Below are 16,717 nucleotides of genomic sequence, written 5' to 3'. Positions count from 1 at the left end.
GGAACTGAGTTTTAGTTTCATATAGCATTCATAAAAACCTGACCTCTCTCTCGCATAAAAATCTTCCTATTAAAGGGCATTCAGCCCATTGTTAAGGGTCATTCAGTCCCTGTACAGCCAAGTGAAAGCTTGGACTGCATTGTTGGCAATAAGTCGGATTTATTCCTTATGGGTTTTGGACTTTGGCAAGTAGCAGAAGGTTTGTACTTTGGTGGTTTCAGGATCTTATCTATGCTTTTTTGCAGATGATGTGCTTCTGTTGGCTCCCTCAGGTGGGAACCTCCAGCTTTAAGTGAGGTGATTGGCAGATAAATGTCTGCATTTCCAGGTCTGAGGTCATGGTTCTCAGCTAGAAACGGGTGGAGTGTCCACTTCAGGTCACAGGCGGGTGGCTGCCCCCTGGAGGCACTTAAATATTATTACCAGCAGTCTTCTGTAATGGGCTAGATTTTCTACAATTTTTGTTTAGTGATGCTGAAAGCAAACTGCCTGGCAGAACTATCAGTCAGTAATTGCTCCAAAGTAAGGGCGCATCCAGGATTTGAACCTACGAGAATCATAACCCTACACCATCAAGCCTCTCCTGCAACTTGTGGTTCTTCATGATGAAAATGACATACTTGTTCCAGAGCATAGCTAATCTGAAGCACTGCACAAGGCAAATAAGCGATAAAAAAAAAAAAAGATTGTTACGAGTAATATAAAATTATGATTATTGAATATTCCTCACCAATAATGAGATTTAAAATTAATTTAATGTGTCCATTTTAGTTTAAGTCAAGCAAATCTTACTATGAGGTTGATTTGGTAACTGTTCTCTTATCGCACTGCAAAATTGTAGCAGCTTGATTTAAATTTCTTTAAAACAAGGAAAATGGAATCAGGAATGTCTACAAAACCATGTCTATGCAGGTGCAGGGCATTGGGTGTAGTGAAGCTAAATTTGAAGGACACCATAGGTGTGATAATATTTGTTAATGTTGTGTTTTAGGTGCCATATGAGCCTGACACTGGCTCCTCAGAAGAGTCAGGGGGCGATGCAGAGCTTGGGCAGGAGGGGCCAACAGAGTGTGACTGTGAGCCCGGAGAGCCTGGATTTGCTGGCTTCACAGGACCGAAGGTACAGCCACATTGCATCACATCACTGGCTAAATGCAGTCAATGGCCCCTTTGTTTCATTCTTACACTGCATGGCCTGATCCAAAACTAGGGTCAAATGTAGGTTTGTTCATGTTGTAGTTTTTGTTTTCCACAGTCTGATTCCTTTTCTCTTTCTCTCAGGGATCCAGAGGCCTGCAGGGTAAAACCGGTAAACCAGGGTCTCAAGGGAGAGAGGTAAAAATCTTAAACATGAATAATGGATGTTTGTTTATGACAAGAATGCCTGATTAAAGTGATACTAAAGCAGCAGCTGCATATTCAAGTAGTTTAATTACTGGTTATTTATCCGTTTTGTGTTTTAGGGCTATAAAGGGACCAAAGGTGTTCAGGGAAGGAGAGGAGATACTGGACCAGTGGTGAGTAAATCATGCTACAGCCGTCACAGTTGATACTACCATGCAAAATAGCTTGTATTTACATTTGTAGCTCCCATAACACTGTGAAAGTAATGACAGCATTGGCGTTGTAACATAGAGTGAAAGTAAAAACTAAAGAAAAAATAAAATGAAACTGAAAATACTGAGTTTTAACGACCATAAAAGCCAGTCAGCTAAACAGAAAGTAAAAGAGGTATAAGCAGTGAAGGAAAGTTTGCTAAAAACCTGAAGCCAAACTGAAAGTGAAAGCTCTTCATTTGAAACTTAATTAAATTTAAAGTAATTTGGGTAATTTAAGTAATTAAAGACTAAAGCAGAAAAAAAATCTTGTCTATGACAGGAAAAGGGGAAAAAAGTGTTTTGTGCTGTTTTAGTGTTATTTTACACAACAGACACCTCGAGGTGCCCCAACTAAAGTAGGGTTAAGATATAATCAGTCATTTCAATAATTTCATTATTTTTATTTTTTAAATTGATTTCACCATATATCAAAAATTCACTGTTTAGAACTTTCAGCTGTTGCAATTTTTAAGACTATGAAACTGCTTTGTTGTGTGAGGAGAGTGAGTGTTGTGTATAAGCTTTGGAAATGTTTTTGCCCTTGTCTGTTGTAACCTTTGACCTCATCTTGCAGGGTGACCCTGGTCCTGAGGGAGATGAAGGAGCTTCTGGTTTTTCTGGAGCCACAGTGAGTTAACCAGTCCATCCTGAAGTGAAAGTTAACTGGCTACGTTTACATTTTATTGTGACTATTAAAAGATATAAGTGCAGAGTGTGAGCTGTTAAGTTTCATTTAAAACCTTTTAAACTAATAACTGAAATTTTTTTTCACCAAAGAGTTAAGCTCCGTAAAGCTGCAGCTCCATCTGTGAAGATTTTTAAAACTTTCCTAAGATTATTCATTGAATCTGTCAGGGAGAAACTGGACTTCCAGGAGAGCCAGGTGAGCCTGGAGATGTGGGTCTAAAGGTAAACACACACAAACACACACACACACACACACACACACACACACACACACACACACACACACACACACACACACACACACGCACACTCTATCCCTCCCACCCCTCTCGCCTCAGTCATGTGGTTGGAGGGATGTTGATAGATGCATCACTGTTGAGTTAATGCACTGATTACAGTATACATTTAGTATTTCCATAATGTCATACCTGACATAATGTTTTCACAGTGTCAGGTATTTATCTACAAGTTACAGCATCTCTTCCCTTTGGAGCATTATTTTTTTTCTGTGCATTATTTACAATATTTTTGTTTGTTTAAATGTCTTCTATGCTCCTGTCAATAAATAAGCAAAATATTTGCACAAAGATAGACAGACAATACCTAAGCAGACTGCAATACCTGCAACAGATACATTTAGAGAACTATATGAAGTGTAATTATCAATTGCATCAACCCCATCAGTAAGTTTAAAATTCACTGAAGTGACATGTAATATAATAATAATTTAAAGAAAGCTCATTTGACCTGAAATTATGTGATTTTATGCTGAAAAATTACAGTTCAGGGCTTCATAATATTACTTTGTGGTAGACGTCATAATTATTAGATCTATCTATCTATTGCTATTTATATGATTTATTATAAATATATAATTAATTTAAAAACATTATGGTTTTAAATTACAGATTTACATTGAACCATTGTATTTTTATACTGTTTTGCATTTGTTTAGCCCAGCAGTTATTATGTGTTATTAGCAGCTCAAGTAGCCAATAATTAGCCAATAATTGCAGTGCCTCTTCTTGTTGACAGGGTGACATGGGATTGGAGGGACCCCGTGGAGGAGTCGGACCTCCTGGTGAGACTGTAAGGAACACAGCTACCTCTCAGCCTCTCTGTGGTGGAAAATTTAACATCTAAGCTAAACGTCAATAAGCTGAATAAGAACAGGTTTTTAGTGAAACATTTGCTTCAGCTCAACTAAATCAGACTAATTCTGATAAAAGTGAAAGTAAGGAAGTCGTGACTCCACGATGAGTCACACTATTTTTAAACTGGCAGATGTTATTTAGTCTACACTGAATCAATGGGTTTCCGTGTTGGGAAAAAAAAAACAGTGCAAAAGTTACTACGGCACAGAAAAGTTTTAATAATTGGATTTCAACTTTTGTAGATGCTATGTAAGCATAGCAAGAAAATTATGCAGGCACATTTAAAAAAAAAAAAGATTAAATTAGATTAATTTAAGATATTTCTTTCTGACAAAACATGCACTGACACATTCAGGAAATGAAAGGCAGGAAATGAAACTGAAACCACCTCCCACTGCAGACTGAGACAACAGAGGTTGTGTCATTATCCTGGAAATCACCCAGAGTATCAACAAACAAATGACACATTTAAATAGCAGATTGGGGTTTTGGGGATTTTTCTGGCAGTTCCTGATAAGCTTTGTGACCCCTAACTGCAGTTACACACACACACACACGCACACACACACACGCACACACACACACACACACGCACACGCACACGCACACATGCACAAAAACAACCCATTCAATCCACAGATGCTAAGAAAACAAACCACAGATGTTCAAAGTTATCTGTAATAATGAGAAATGGCACAGGAAAATAATATTGAACACGCTGACTGAAATGTATGTAATACTTCGTAAAGAAGCCTTTGTTGGTGACAAGATGTCTCCTGTGTGGAGAGACTAGTCACAAGCATTACTCAGGTGTGATTTTGGCCCTCTCCATTACATAATTTTCAAATTTAGATGTTCTGTGAGTTCCTTCTATGAACTCTGAGCTTTAGTTCATTACATAGATTTTCCATTGGGTTCAGGTCAGGTCTGAGCCATTCTAGCAGCTTTATTTTCTCTCTCTGACACCAACTGAGTTTCCTTGCCTGTGTGTTTGGGATCACTGTCTTGCTGAAACATTCCACCCTCGTTTCATCCTGGTATATGGTTGCAGATTTGAAACCATGAAATTCCCACCTCCAAACTTTAATGTTGCTCTGGTGTTTTAGGGTGATATGCAGTGCCTTTTGACTTCCAAACATTATGTGTATTATGAGATCCAAAGAGCCACTCCGTACTGGCTGAAGAATTGTAAAATATTATTACTACCATAGTTAAATAATATAGTTCCCTGCTCATGTATGAAAGGAGTTATTAGCACTTTATCGCAGCCCATCTCACATGATGGCCAAGATGATTACTTCATCTGTTATGATGCTTGTCGCTACCCGATCTGTACCACGCACGCGAGAATCTTTCGTCACTTCCTCTCTTTGCCAACATTGTGACAGTTAATGTATTTCAATGACATGGTTAGCGCCAAGTAAGCTCCTAGTATTTCTGGACATATTTCCTTTTCGACTGCCCGGGACATTTAAACAATGGATACCTCCGTATACAAGCCTATTGTGTCTAAAAGTAAACATTTGTAATGAGTCACGTGAAGATTCATCAGCCAAATTAAGTGTTTACTGACAATTGACAGTGATAGCGGACATCATCGTCACAATTCCAATCAATCCTCTCCACACAGACAAACATAAACACACTCGACTATTACTAAATCAAATTTAACTCGCATACACAACAAAACAGGAGAAGAAGAGAACATCTGCATGTAGGCGGTAAGATCGGGTAGACCGGATCTGTACGGTCTGACTTTTGAACATGTGAGTAAGGATTGGGGAGGCCTGATCCGTAACTTTTTTTTTTTTGGTCTACATTGTATTGAAATGTTTCATTATTGCAAACATTTTAACAGATACTTATTATTGTTAACATCTTAACAGATACGCTGACCCGTAATTATAATAAAATGCTTCGAGTGGAAGTAGATGCCTTTCGCACATGCGTGGTACGGATCGGGTTTCCGGTACGGATCGGGTAGTGACATGGTAAATCACTGAAGAGTTTTTGCCTGCAAAAAAATCCTGCTCTTGTAAACACATATTTCTTTCAAACCTCTAGAGTCGTTCTTCATATTAGGCACAAAGTTTCACTTTGACTCAGGAAAGAACATAACTTTTGATGTTCAAATTAGGACAAAAAATAAATGAATAAATTACACTATTAACTAAAATTATAAAGTGATGATGCAATTTTTAACGAATGGATGAGACAGCATTTTCCAGTTAATGTTTCAGTGCCATAATTCACCATAAATCACCACATTTTACTTTTGGCTAGACCCTGGATCGGGGAGATTAATATTATAGACATGGATTCAACCCTAGAACTTGATGAGCTGATGGAGCCACACAACTGGAAAAGGTGGTAATTAAGTTTTTTGGTTATTTCAGAGTCGTCGTGGTGATGCTGGGCCTGCTGGCGGAAGAGGGACTAAAGGTATCAAGGTAAAAGAAAAAAAAAGAGTGATAACTATGTCCTCATGATGATTACACGACTGGAAAACAACAACGCAGCTGTGTTTTATGTTCAGTAACATTTTGATGAGGCAAATGCTGAAATTATTTTATTAATATTTTATAAGTATCAGTATTTATAAACTCAAATATTAGTGGTTCTTTTCAATTTTTATCTTTATTTATTTATTTGGCCAAGTCAATAGGCCCATAAAGACATGGAAATAAACTGATTTTTATTGTTTTGTTTTTTTCTTAATAAATTATTGAATAAAATACTGGTTTAACAAGTAATAACAGTAACAACCAGTACTTGTTACTAAAGTGTATACAGTGTGTATATGATTTTTTTTTTATTTTAAGTTTCTGTATTTTATGAATTTATTTACACTGAATAATATAATAAAGTTTTTAACCATGTGTTTTGAATGCTCTGGTGGTTTATTCGTTTTTGGCACTTTGGATGGATGTGTTTCTTCTTTTTAGGGCACTCCTGGTGACAAAGGCAGACAAGGTCCTCAGGGAAGAGACGGACCAAAGGTACATAAGTATCACGTACTTAAATTCTTCAAAAAAGAAAATGTTTGGTGATTTCCCCTGGCACACAACTGTAGGTGGTTTAAAATGTCTATGATCAAAAACTGACACAGTTTCTTTGCTTAAAAAATAATAATTCTTTTTATTCTTCTGCATTATGTCTAGCTGTTTATTGCACAGTTTTTTTGCTAACCAGCAGTGCCGGTTCAAGTCACAGCTGTCTTGGTGTCGATCTAAACATGTTTGTTCTTCGTCAACAGGGTCAAACAGGAGCACCTGGGTTTCCAGGTGATGTTGGCGAGAGAGGCTACACTGTAAGACACATCATTACTGGTCATGGAAACTACCTAAACATCTTAACATTTACTCTATGTGTCATCATTTGATTTGAATTTTAATCTCATTTGACTTCCATAACCTTTCCTTTCTTGGCAATTTTTTTTAAAATCAAAAAATCAATTCAAAAAATTGTATCAAAGGTTTTTAAGACATCTGATGATGCAGTTTCTCTGGTGTATTAATATATATCTGGGACTCTATTCAATTATGCATTAGTTATGTTATGCAATAGACAAAATATCTTCAAATATCTCGGCATGCTTGTTTTAATCAGCATAAAAGTGTATTAATAACTTCTCTGTCTGTGCAGTCCCAAGTTTGCTCAATCTGAGACGCACAGTAGTTAGTTTTACCTCTATTAGCAAATGAGCAGGAGGAAATTTCATTAGCTGTGAGCTGTGAATTTGATTAAATCTACACGAAAGGCAGAACGTACAACTTTTTTTTCCTAAGTCCTCCAAACACGCTTTTCAAACTGTCCCATTACACAGAACAGAGTCACAGATATAATTCCATAAACCTTTCCTGGGTTGAGGAGATTCACGTTTCTCTTTTCTTCGGGTTTCCATTACAACAAATACTGACGCATACTATAGCGGTACACATGTGACTCTGTCAAGGGTTGCCTTGTGGTTTAATCTTCCTTTATTTAATTGTGTTCCATCTACGTAGCAACAGATGATATCACTCAGACTCCTCCTTTTAAAGTGACACAAGCTCCTAAGCTTCAGGCTCTAGTACAAAGCGGCTTATTTAGTGTTTTCATTTCTAAAATTTCCCGAATTCACTGTTTTATATAATTTTCTTCTTCACGTCATATTTGAACTCATTTCTCTTTTTTCTCCTTTGATTTAAAAAAAATCTGAGAACAATATTTCTTGTTTATCCTCCTCAGGGTTATCCTGGACAGCAAGGCCCAATCGGAAAGAGCGGTCCGAAGGTACACAAATAAACTGAGGCACTTTTATTCTGCTCAAATCTTTTTTTTCATGCCCGAGTGTCTGTATTTAAGTGCACCCAGTCATCCTTTCAGTTTCCAGATTATGGCCTTCATGATTCAGCCTGGGAAGAAAACTTTTGCATTTTATGAGTCTGGCTCCTGGCCACATTTCACAGGAATCTCACATAAATATTATTACTGCCCAGAGGGTACTTTTTTTTTTTCAGTTTGGATATCTCATGTCTGCCCTTTTGCGAGACCCACATCACAAACTAATGAATCAGCCATAAAAATAGCAAAACTGTCTAAAGCCAAGGCACACTGTTAAGAGCTGGTAAAACTCCCTACAAAAAAGCTAAAATAAAGAGAATGATGTAAATATGGGCAATTAAAGAATTTAGTATTAATGTAACACACAAACATATGCAGTGTTAGTTGACTCTAAGTACACACTTTATTAAGCTGAATAAATGACAAAAACACTTTTGTATAACAGTATACATCACTGGCTCTCAAACTTTTTCTAACCTATTTCAGCCTAGAAGCCAAAATAAGTTATAGCAACACACAATAAAAAAACAAAAAGAATAAAAATGGTTGAAGTTGAATTTTACTTAAATGTGCCAGCACAAGCACATGTATGTTTCCTTGCCTTCCCCCCAAAATATTGTATTGTAATTTATTCATTTGTTTAACTTTATATTTTTCACCTGTTTGCTGGCACCTCACCAGTGGTCCTACTGAGACTTCAGAGTAGTAGTCAGAAAAACGTCATGTTGACTGAAGGCTTTCAAAAGCCTCCTTCAGGAAAACCTTTTAAATAAATGATTAACAAGGTACAGAAACATTTTTATTGTATTCAAAATAAAATAAAAATTTAATTAACCACAACAAGAATAAAACAAGATGATTTGTAGGCGATCTTAATAATCTGTTTGCTCAGTTTTATCAGAAAATCAAAAAAAAAAAACAACAAGATTTCTATCTTAATGCATGTTCAATCATCCAGGTAAGTAAATCTCCAAAAGGTGATTCTGTTCATCTGGACGTAACGTTTTCAGTGGGAGAAACGTTTCGTCATTCATGCAGGTTTCCCCAATCTTATAAACAGCATATTTGCATAATGACTGAAACCAGCCCACTGAAGGAACAGTGGCCTGGGAGGTCAGTTCCTTCATCATGATTATGCAAATTATCATGACCATTGATCAACAACCACTGATCAAAGCCCACTGATCAATGGCCATGAGTACCATTCACAGAGAGTTGGGGAATGGCTGCAATCACAGCATTGTACGATGGCGAAAGATGTGCTCTTAGGCCCCCTCCTTGATTCAGAGATGGTCTTTCCCTTTTCACGTAAATGGCCTCCTTGACTCAAACCAGCATCCCTCCCTGTCCAGGATGTGCACATCCTCATCATTGAAAGAGTGTCCACTGGCCTGTAGATGTAAATGACAAAAGTCCAGCTGGGATAACCACATTTACTCAGGGCCTTCTTGATGTGATGTTCTTCTGCTTCCCTGGCTGCTGTGTCTGTGGGGATGGTGTTCGCTCTGTGTTGTAGCGTCCTGATGACACCCAGTTTATACTCCAGTGGATGATGAGAGTCGAACCTTAAATACTGATCCGTATGCGTAGGTTTATGGTACACATCAGCTTTTAGCTGTCCCCCATTACTGATGGAAATCTCACAGTCTAACAAGGCTAACCTGCCACTTTTCATATCCAGATGAACAGAATCAACTTTTGGAGATCTCTATCAATGGAAATCACTGACTGAAAAATGTGTATGTATATTAAAAATTCTATCATATTGAGAAAAGTGTGGAAATATATAAGAAAATTTGGGAAAATATATAATAAAAGAAGAGGATGCACAGTTTCCAGTAACAAAATTCCAAATATTTAATGTGTGTCAGCTATTAACTAAGTGGATCATGTGACAAGTTGGGTTATTAGGCAACACGGGGCCAGAAAATGTGCTATATAAAGCAATTACACTAATTAACTAAAGATGACACACACACACACGAGATGAAAGGATGAAGATACCTAAAAATCTGTTTAACGAGTAGAAATCAGGAGTGTGCTTAGCTTAGCTTAGCATACAGACTGGAAATGGAGGGAAAAGAACTTGTGTGGTTTAGACAGCAAAACCACCTACTTACTAAATAAGAAACTCTTTGGCAACCCTTATTTTTCACAGTATTTTTTTTTATTGCAACAAACTAAACTTATGACAGACGATCATGTTTGTCAATCAGTCACAAGCGGAAAAAGATCATTTCTTCCTGTGCTTCATATGACCTTTGTAATCTAAATGTGACACTGAAAAATGGGAAATATATATTTGATCTGATATAACGGATGATAAGCAGATTCAATAAATCAACGTAGATTCTCATTGGTGGCAGGCAAAATCCCCATAAGCTGTTTTTCTCTCAGTAGGAAAGAAAGTAATTTTCTTGTGAGTCATTTCTAGCTCTTATAACTTTAGGTCTCCCTGAAACTTTAAGTTCAGAGAGGAAAAAAAATACCATATATTACACTTATTGCTATAGGGTTTTAAAAAAGTATATGTATACCTTTACCTTTTCTGTCTATATGTAAGTGAGCTATAGAAGCCAAAAAGAAAGTAGAAAAATGAAAAGTTTCAGTGATGTAATCAAAGTAAAGTATAAACTGGAAGCACTGGATTAAATCACTGTATTAGCTGTTTTGGCAGAGAATCAAAAACACAGAGTAGTTTCTGAACTTTCCCAAAGAGTTCTCTCTTACTTTGATCTCAGCCATCTGACTTTTTATTGAATATTTTTACACTTACAGAGATGTTTACTGAAAAGTTTCTGTAAAAAATCCTCACTAAAATACTGAGTCAAACTGAGAAATGAATGAACACCAGTGTCTAATAAGAGTGCCAGTATAACAAAACTGAGGCTAAGGTTCTTTGAAGAGCTGTAGTTGAAGGGTAGTAAGTAAAAGTGAAAGTAAAGAGTAAAAGTGAGTACAGGAGTTATCTTAACTTGACTTGGTTCCCAGAAAATCTATTTAACCTGTTTAACCAGTTCACAACCATTTAACAGTGTGCTGCTGCCAAAGTTATTTATAATGTGTAATGTAATGAACAACCCAAGTTTTTGTTTAACTAGTTTCACTCACAGCAGCACGTCAGTGTGATTCACTGACAGGAACAAACAACTCAAAACTTCATTTTCAGTTTTCTCTTAGGATTTCCTGAAGCTGAAGCAGTTCCGATCATTATATGATTATCAGTTGATTCACTGAGTCGTTAAAAAGTAGTTTAGCTAGTTACATTTTCTGGAGCCCGTTATTCCTACCACTCCTTTTTATTTTACTTTTTTGCTGAGTCATTTTACCTAATTTCTTTCTGATTGCATCTTGATCCTTGAATCCTAATCCTATCCTAAGATAAAGTGTAGAAGTAGATCAAAGATGTATCTTTTACTTTTTGGGAACATTTTTGTAGCGTTTTGACTCACACATAGTTTCCTTGAAGTCTGTGTGTGAACAGAATGGGAATAAAACTGACTATCAGACTGTTCAGATTCAATTAAGTTTGTTGCTCACGAAGTTTTTAAAAGCACATTATGTAATATTATTGCTGTTCATACACTTTGTGCTTTCAGTGATTTTTTTTTTTTATTGTGTGATACAGGGAGTGCAGAATTATTAGGCAAGTTGTATTTTTGAGGAATAATTTTATTATTGAACAACAACCATGTTCTCAATGAACCCAAAAAACTCATTAATATCAAAGCTGAATGTTTTTGGAAGTAGTTTGTAGTTTGTTTTTAGTTTTAGCTGTTTTAGGGGGATATCTGTGTGTGCAGGTGACTATTACTGTGCATAATTATTAGGCAACTTAACAAAAAACAAATATATACCCATTTCAATTATTTATTTTTACCAGTGAAACCAATATAACATCTCCACATTCACAAATATACATTTCTGACATTCAAAAACAAAACAAAAACAAATCAGCGACCAATATAGCCACCTTTCTTTGCAAGGACACTCAAAAGCCTGCCATCCATGGATTCTGTCAGTGTTTTGATCTGTTCACCATCAACATTGCGTGCAGCAGCAACCACAGCCTCCCAGACACTGTTCAGAGAGGTGTACTGTTTTCCCTCCTTGTAAATCTCACATTTGATGATGGACCACAGGTTCTCAATGGGGTTCAGATCAGGTGAACAAGGAGGCCATGTCATTAGTTTTTCTTCTTTTATACCCTTTCTTGCCAGCCACGCTGTGGAGTACTTGGACGCGTGTGATGGAGCATTGTCCTGCATGAAAATCATGTTTTTCTTGAAGGATGCAGACTTCTTCTTGTACCACTGCTTGAAGAAGGTGTCTTCCAGGAACTGGCAGTAGGACTGGGAGTTGAGCTTGACTCCATCCTCAACCCGAAAAGGCCCCACAAGCTCATCTTTGATGATACCAGCCCAAACCAGTACTCCACCTCCACCTTGCTGGCGTCTGAGTCGGACTGGAGCTCTCTGCCCTTTACCAATCCAGCCACGGGCCCATCCATCTGGCCCATCAAGACTCACTCTCATTTCATCAGTCCATAAAAGCTTAGAAAAATCAGTCTTGAGATATTTCTTGGCCCAGTCTTGACGTTTCAGCTTGTGTGTCTTGTTCAGTGGTGGTCGTCTTTCAGCCTTTCTTACCTTGGCCATGTCTCTGAGTATTGCACACCTTGTGCTTTTGGGCACTCCAGTGATGTTGCAGCTCTGAAATATGGCCAAACTGGTGGCAAGTGGCATCTTGGCAGCTGCACGCTTGACTTTTCTCAGTTCATGGGCAGTTATTTTGCGCCTTGGTTTTTCCACACGCTTCTCGCGACCCTGTTGACTATTTTGAATGAAACGCTTGATTGTTCGATGATCACGCTTCAGAAGCTTTGCAATTTTGAGACTGCTGCATCCCTCTGCAAGATATCTCACTATTTTTGACTTTTCTGAGCCTGTCAAGTCCTTCTTTTGACCCATTTTGCCAAAGGAAAGGACGTTGCCTAATAATTATGCACACCTGATATAGGGTGTTGATGTCATTAGACCACACCCCTTCTCATTACAGAGATGCACATCACCTAATATGCTTAATTGGTAGTAGGCTTTCGAGCCTATACAGCTTGGAGTAAGACAACATGCATGAAGAGGATGATGTGGACAAAATACTCATTTGTCTAATAATTCTGCACTCCCTTTATGAGCATCTTCACCAGTAGTGTTTCTTTGTTTTTCTTCTATGCTTCTTCTTATAAATAGTATAGTAGAAAAAGTGCTATATAAGAACCAGTCCATTTCACATTTATCATCCTTTCAATATGCCTTTTGAGTTTTGTAGTTTTAGCAGTCATTAAAACTTTTCATTTTGGATGACGTTTTGCAATATATTCAAAAAAGTTATAGACAATCTTTGCTTTTTGTCTGATTATATCCTTCTCTCCTTCGGTCTCTTTCAGGGGACTAAAGGTTACAGTGGCTTGCCAGGACGAGGTGGTGACCCTGGAGAAGATGTGAGTAGATTAGAAGTAAAAGAAAAACTGTGCACCTGTTTCTATGTCTACAACCATTGACTCCTACCTTTTGTTTTCACAGGGTCCTATAGGAGTCCCAGGGTTTATGGGAGAACCGGGGCCATTTGGTGCCAAGGTAACGACAGGCAGAACAAGGCTTTGTTGTAAACATCCAGTTCATGTTTCTAAGAAATTGCATGAACCTCAGTAGTCATTTCATTGGAGAACACAGAGCTACGACTTCAGAACATGTAATTCCTACATGAATAAAAACATTGCGCTCTATCTGCTCAAGTACCAAATAAGCAGAAATAATTTGGTTCAAATTGCAAACTTCTTATTTTGTCTGTGCCCCACTGTTTGGAGTAGACATCATAGTTATAAGTTAGTCTTTACTTCCTGGTATTTTCTGAGTCAGTGTCTCTTTGTTTTATACTAATTGCATGAATAGCAGAATTTTTTGTGAGTCATAAAACGAGTCTGGACTATTCAGTGTTGTCTAACTTACAAAACATGTTGCAGGGTCTCTGATTATTCCTCAAAATGACTCATGACATGACTCATTTTCCTGATGAAGTACTACGCAATTTCGTGAAAAACTAAACACATGTCAACAGATTTTAGAGCTATCTTTAGCAGAAATAACCAGAATTAATGGTTTTCTGTATGACTAGAAGTCTCTCATATCGTTGTGTTTATGTACAGCATTCTTAAGGTCCACATCATTTCAGTCAGTTTCAAGTCCGGACTTTGACTGCACCATTGCAACACCTCAATTCTTTTCTTTTTCGTTCATTGTGTTGTAGAGTTACTGCTGTGCTAGGCAGCATTGTCCTGTTTCATGATTGACATTTGACCAAGCTTTAGCTGCCAGACAGATGGTCTCACATGGTTGGGATTGAGGGTCTCCCAGACTACACAAGACAACAGACACCCAGGTTAAGTTTATTCTCCACCTCTCTTATGTCTCTCCCCCACCTGCAGAGCAATAAATTAATGATTAACCTCGCATTGTGGATGGATTATCTCAGTTTTTCTCTTGACTGAAGTTTGGTCCGTTTACATCATCCTGCCATGCAATTGCATTTGTCCCTAACAATCAGGATCCCTCACTATTGAGTGGAAAAAAGTTAGCGTTCATCCTCCAGCTTCACTGTGTTTATATTATGCTAACATAGCTGTGTCGCTAGTGTCGTAGCACATTATTATATACCAGCTAGCCCAACTTCAGCAACCCTACAAACGTCACTGCTGTTTAGTATTTTGTCTTCATTTATGTTGGACGTGATAGCAGGGGTGTACGTCTTAATTTTTTTTCAGAAATCTCTAAGTCAGAACCTGGTATATTATATTTAGATGCAAACTAGCAAGCTAACTTCTAACGCTGTTGAATTTAATAAATTCTGTTTTCATGGATGCCTGGGTGTTAAACTTAATTGTTACACCTGGTAAAGCAGCCACACGGATCATATTATTACAGATGAAAGAATTTAGACAGTTTTTCAACTCTCAGTGATGCCGCAGTGATCGTTTGACTTAGGGACCTGCGGCAGAGTTTGGGCACAGACACGGCTAATGATGTCAGACTTAAAGACCGGATAAACTGGTCCACAGGGCAAGTACCGTTGTGGGGATGGACTCTCATGAGGTGGTTTCAGAGAGGCGGCTGTACAAGACAAGGACAATGCTGGACAGTACCGCCCATACACTCCATGACATCTTGGCCAGTAACAAGAGAGACACGGAGATTACCCCAATGCACTACTGAACGACGCAGGAAATCATTCCTGCCTGTGCATCTCTGTACAACTCATCCATGTAAAGCACAAGTACACACTGCAATAGTTGTACACCCATTGTACATTCTCTACAAAAAACAAAACAAAGTACAGTGTGATAAGATGGGAACCTAAATGTCAACCATATATGTTTAATTTGTGTAATATACTGGAATATTTATAATTAGGGCTATTTATATCTATTAGAGTCATTTTGTTGTATTTTACAACTTTCATATATGGTATTATTTATTTAGTTTAGTTATTGATCTTATAAAATAATGAATTCTGATTCTGACTCTAGAATACTTTGGCATACACAGGAAATCATGTTCAACTCAATAATTTTGAAGTGCCCAGGCTCGAAAACAAGCTCAAATCATCACCCCACCTTTTTTTTTTCTTATTGGACTGTCGTCAACTTTGACAGTTTGCTGAGGACTTTAGGATCTCAGATGTAGCTCTTGGGTTTTTTGCAGTTTCTTTGAGCACTGCATGGTATTGTGTTAATGCACACCTAAATGCTCCAGAAAAAAATGTATGCTTTTTATAAATGTTCACACTTGCTGATGATCAGCTAATCAAGTGGATTTGATTTGGATTTCCGTAGTTAATTCCTATGGAAGCAGTAAATGTGTACCTTTTTTCAAAGGACTGTAAAATTCCAGTAAAAACCTTCTTTTTTACTGTAGTTCTGCAATACTGTGGCCTTAACAGCAACACACAGCTGTAGCATATACCCTGGACCACCAATGTTTCTTTCACCATATGACTCCTTTTGTAAAAGTCATTGGAAAAATAGATCCTAAAGCCACCTACTGTACCAGGAATTAGCCCCAAAGGTGGTTTCTATACACTGAATGGTGCTTAAATGTCAGGACAGGTTGTTGTTAACATGATACTGAAATGTGAACTGTGGAAGTTACAGTCATGAAACTTTATAGGTTATTGTCATCCAGACACAAACTGGGCTCTAGTGTCTATTTTGTGTTTTCTTCCTTTAACCTGTTATTACCTGCTCTTCCTTGGCAGGGGAGTAAAGGCGATGGTGGCATCAGAGGACCTCGAGGCAGAGTGGGTGCTGGGGTGAGTGAGTGGCGTCACAGTTATAATACAAGGTGGGAAAGACAAATTGCAAAATTTAGATACCCATAACCACTTAAATGTCTTGAAACACCAATCATGAAAAACACATACATTTTCAATTGATCAAACTTAGGAAAGCCCAGTCAATTAACTCAAAAACTCACTTTCAGTTTTTCCTTTTTCTCCCACAGTCCATTTCCGTGTTTGGTTCCTTTCATTATTTACAAACATACAACAGTTCTTGTGACAATTCCCACAATAAATCACGCCCATTCCAGTTCTTCTTTTGTTCCCTTAAACTGGAGGATTTTCCCATGAGCAAAAGAGTTACTTTTGCACGTGTGTTTTACTTACAGGCCAGTCCAGTCTTTCTAGTCCAGTGATCTCAGGTCCCTGCCTGTCACGAGTGGTTCTCAGACTTTTTCTGGAATGCCCCACTGCAGGAGCTGAAATACAGTTTATTCCCAATGCCCCACAATTTTTATCAATCATTAAATGTAAGAAAGGATCCAAAATGCACGCTATATGAACAAAAAAGACCACCCCTGAATTCAGGTATTTTTAGTCCCATTTCCACAAGGTGCACAA

The 16,717-nt window shown here is 37.7% G+C and overlaps 1 protein-coding gene across 1 annotated transcript in view; it reads left to right on the top strand.

The window, feature by feature from the left end:
• Positions 1 to 16,717, top strand: part of zgc:113232 (uncharacterized protein LOC541546 homolog) — a 31,636-nt gene that overhangs the window by 4,885 nt on the left and 10,034 nt on the right. The window contains exons 3-15 of the mRNA XM_040031045.1: positions 992 to 1,120; positions 1,282 to 1,335; positions 1,464 to 1,517; positions 2,173 to 2,226; positions 2,454 to 2,507; positions 3,321 to 3,374; positions 5,836 to 5,889; positions 6,385 to 6,438; positions 6,696 to 6,749; positions 7,670 to 7,720; positions 13,122 to 13,265; positions 13,348 to 13,401; positions 16,076 to 16,129. Coding sequence (XP_039886979.1) covers positions 992 to 1,120; positions 1,282 to 1,335; positions 1,464 to 1,517; positions 2,173 to 2,226; positions 2,454 to 2,507; positions 3,321 to 3,374; positions 5,836 to 5,889; positions 6,385 to 6,438; positions 6,696 to 6,749; positions 7,670 to 7,720; positions 13,122 to 13,265; positions 13,348 to 13,401; positions 16,076 to 16,129 — 864 coding nt within the window. The remainder of the gene's footprint in view (positions 1 to 991; positions 1,121 to 1,281; positions 1,336 to 1,463; positions 1,518 to 2,172; positions 2,227 to 2,453; positions 2,508 to 3,320; positions 3,375 to 5,835; positions 5,890 to 6,384; positions 6,439 to 6,695; positions 6,750 to 7,669; positions 7,721 to 13,121; positions 13,266 to 13,347; positions 13,402 to 16,075; positions 16,130 to 16,717) is intronic.

Source organism: Simochromis diagramma, unplaced genomic scaffold (genome assembly GCF_900408965.1).
Source record: "Simochromis diagramma unplaced genomic scaffold, fSimDia1.1 OVJJ01000361.1, whole genome shotgun sequence".
In the NCBI taxonomy this organism is placed as follows: Eukaryota; Metazoa; Chordata; class Actinopteri; order Cichliformes; family Cichlidae; genus Simochromis; species Simochromis diagramma.
This window is presented reverse-complemented; position numbering and strand designations above follow the sequence as displayed.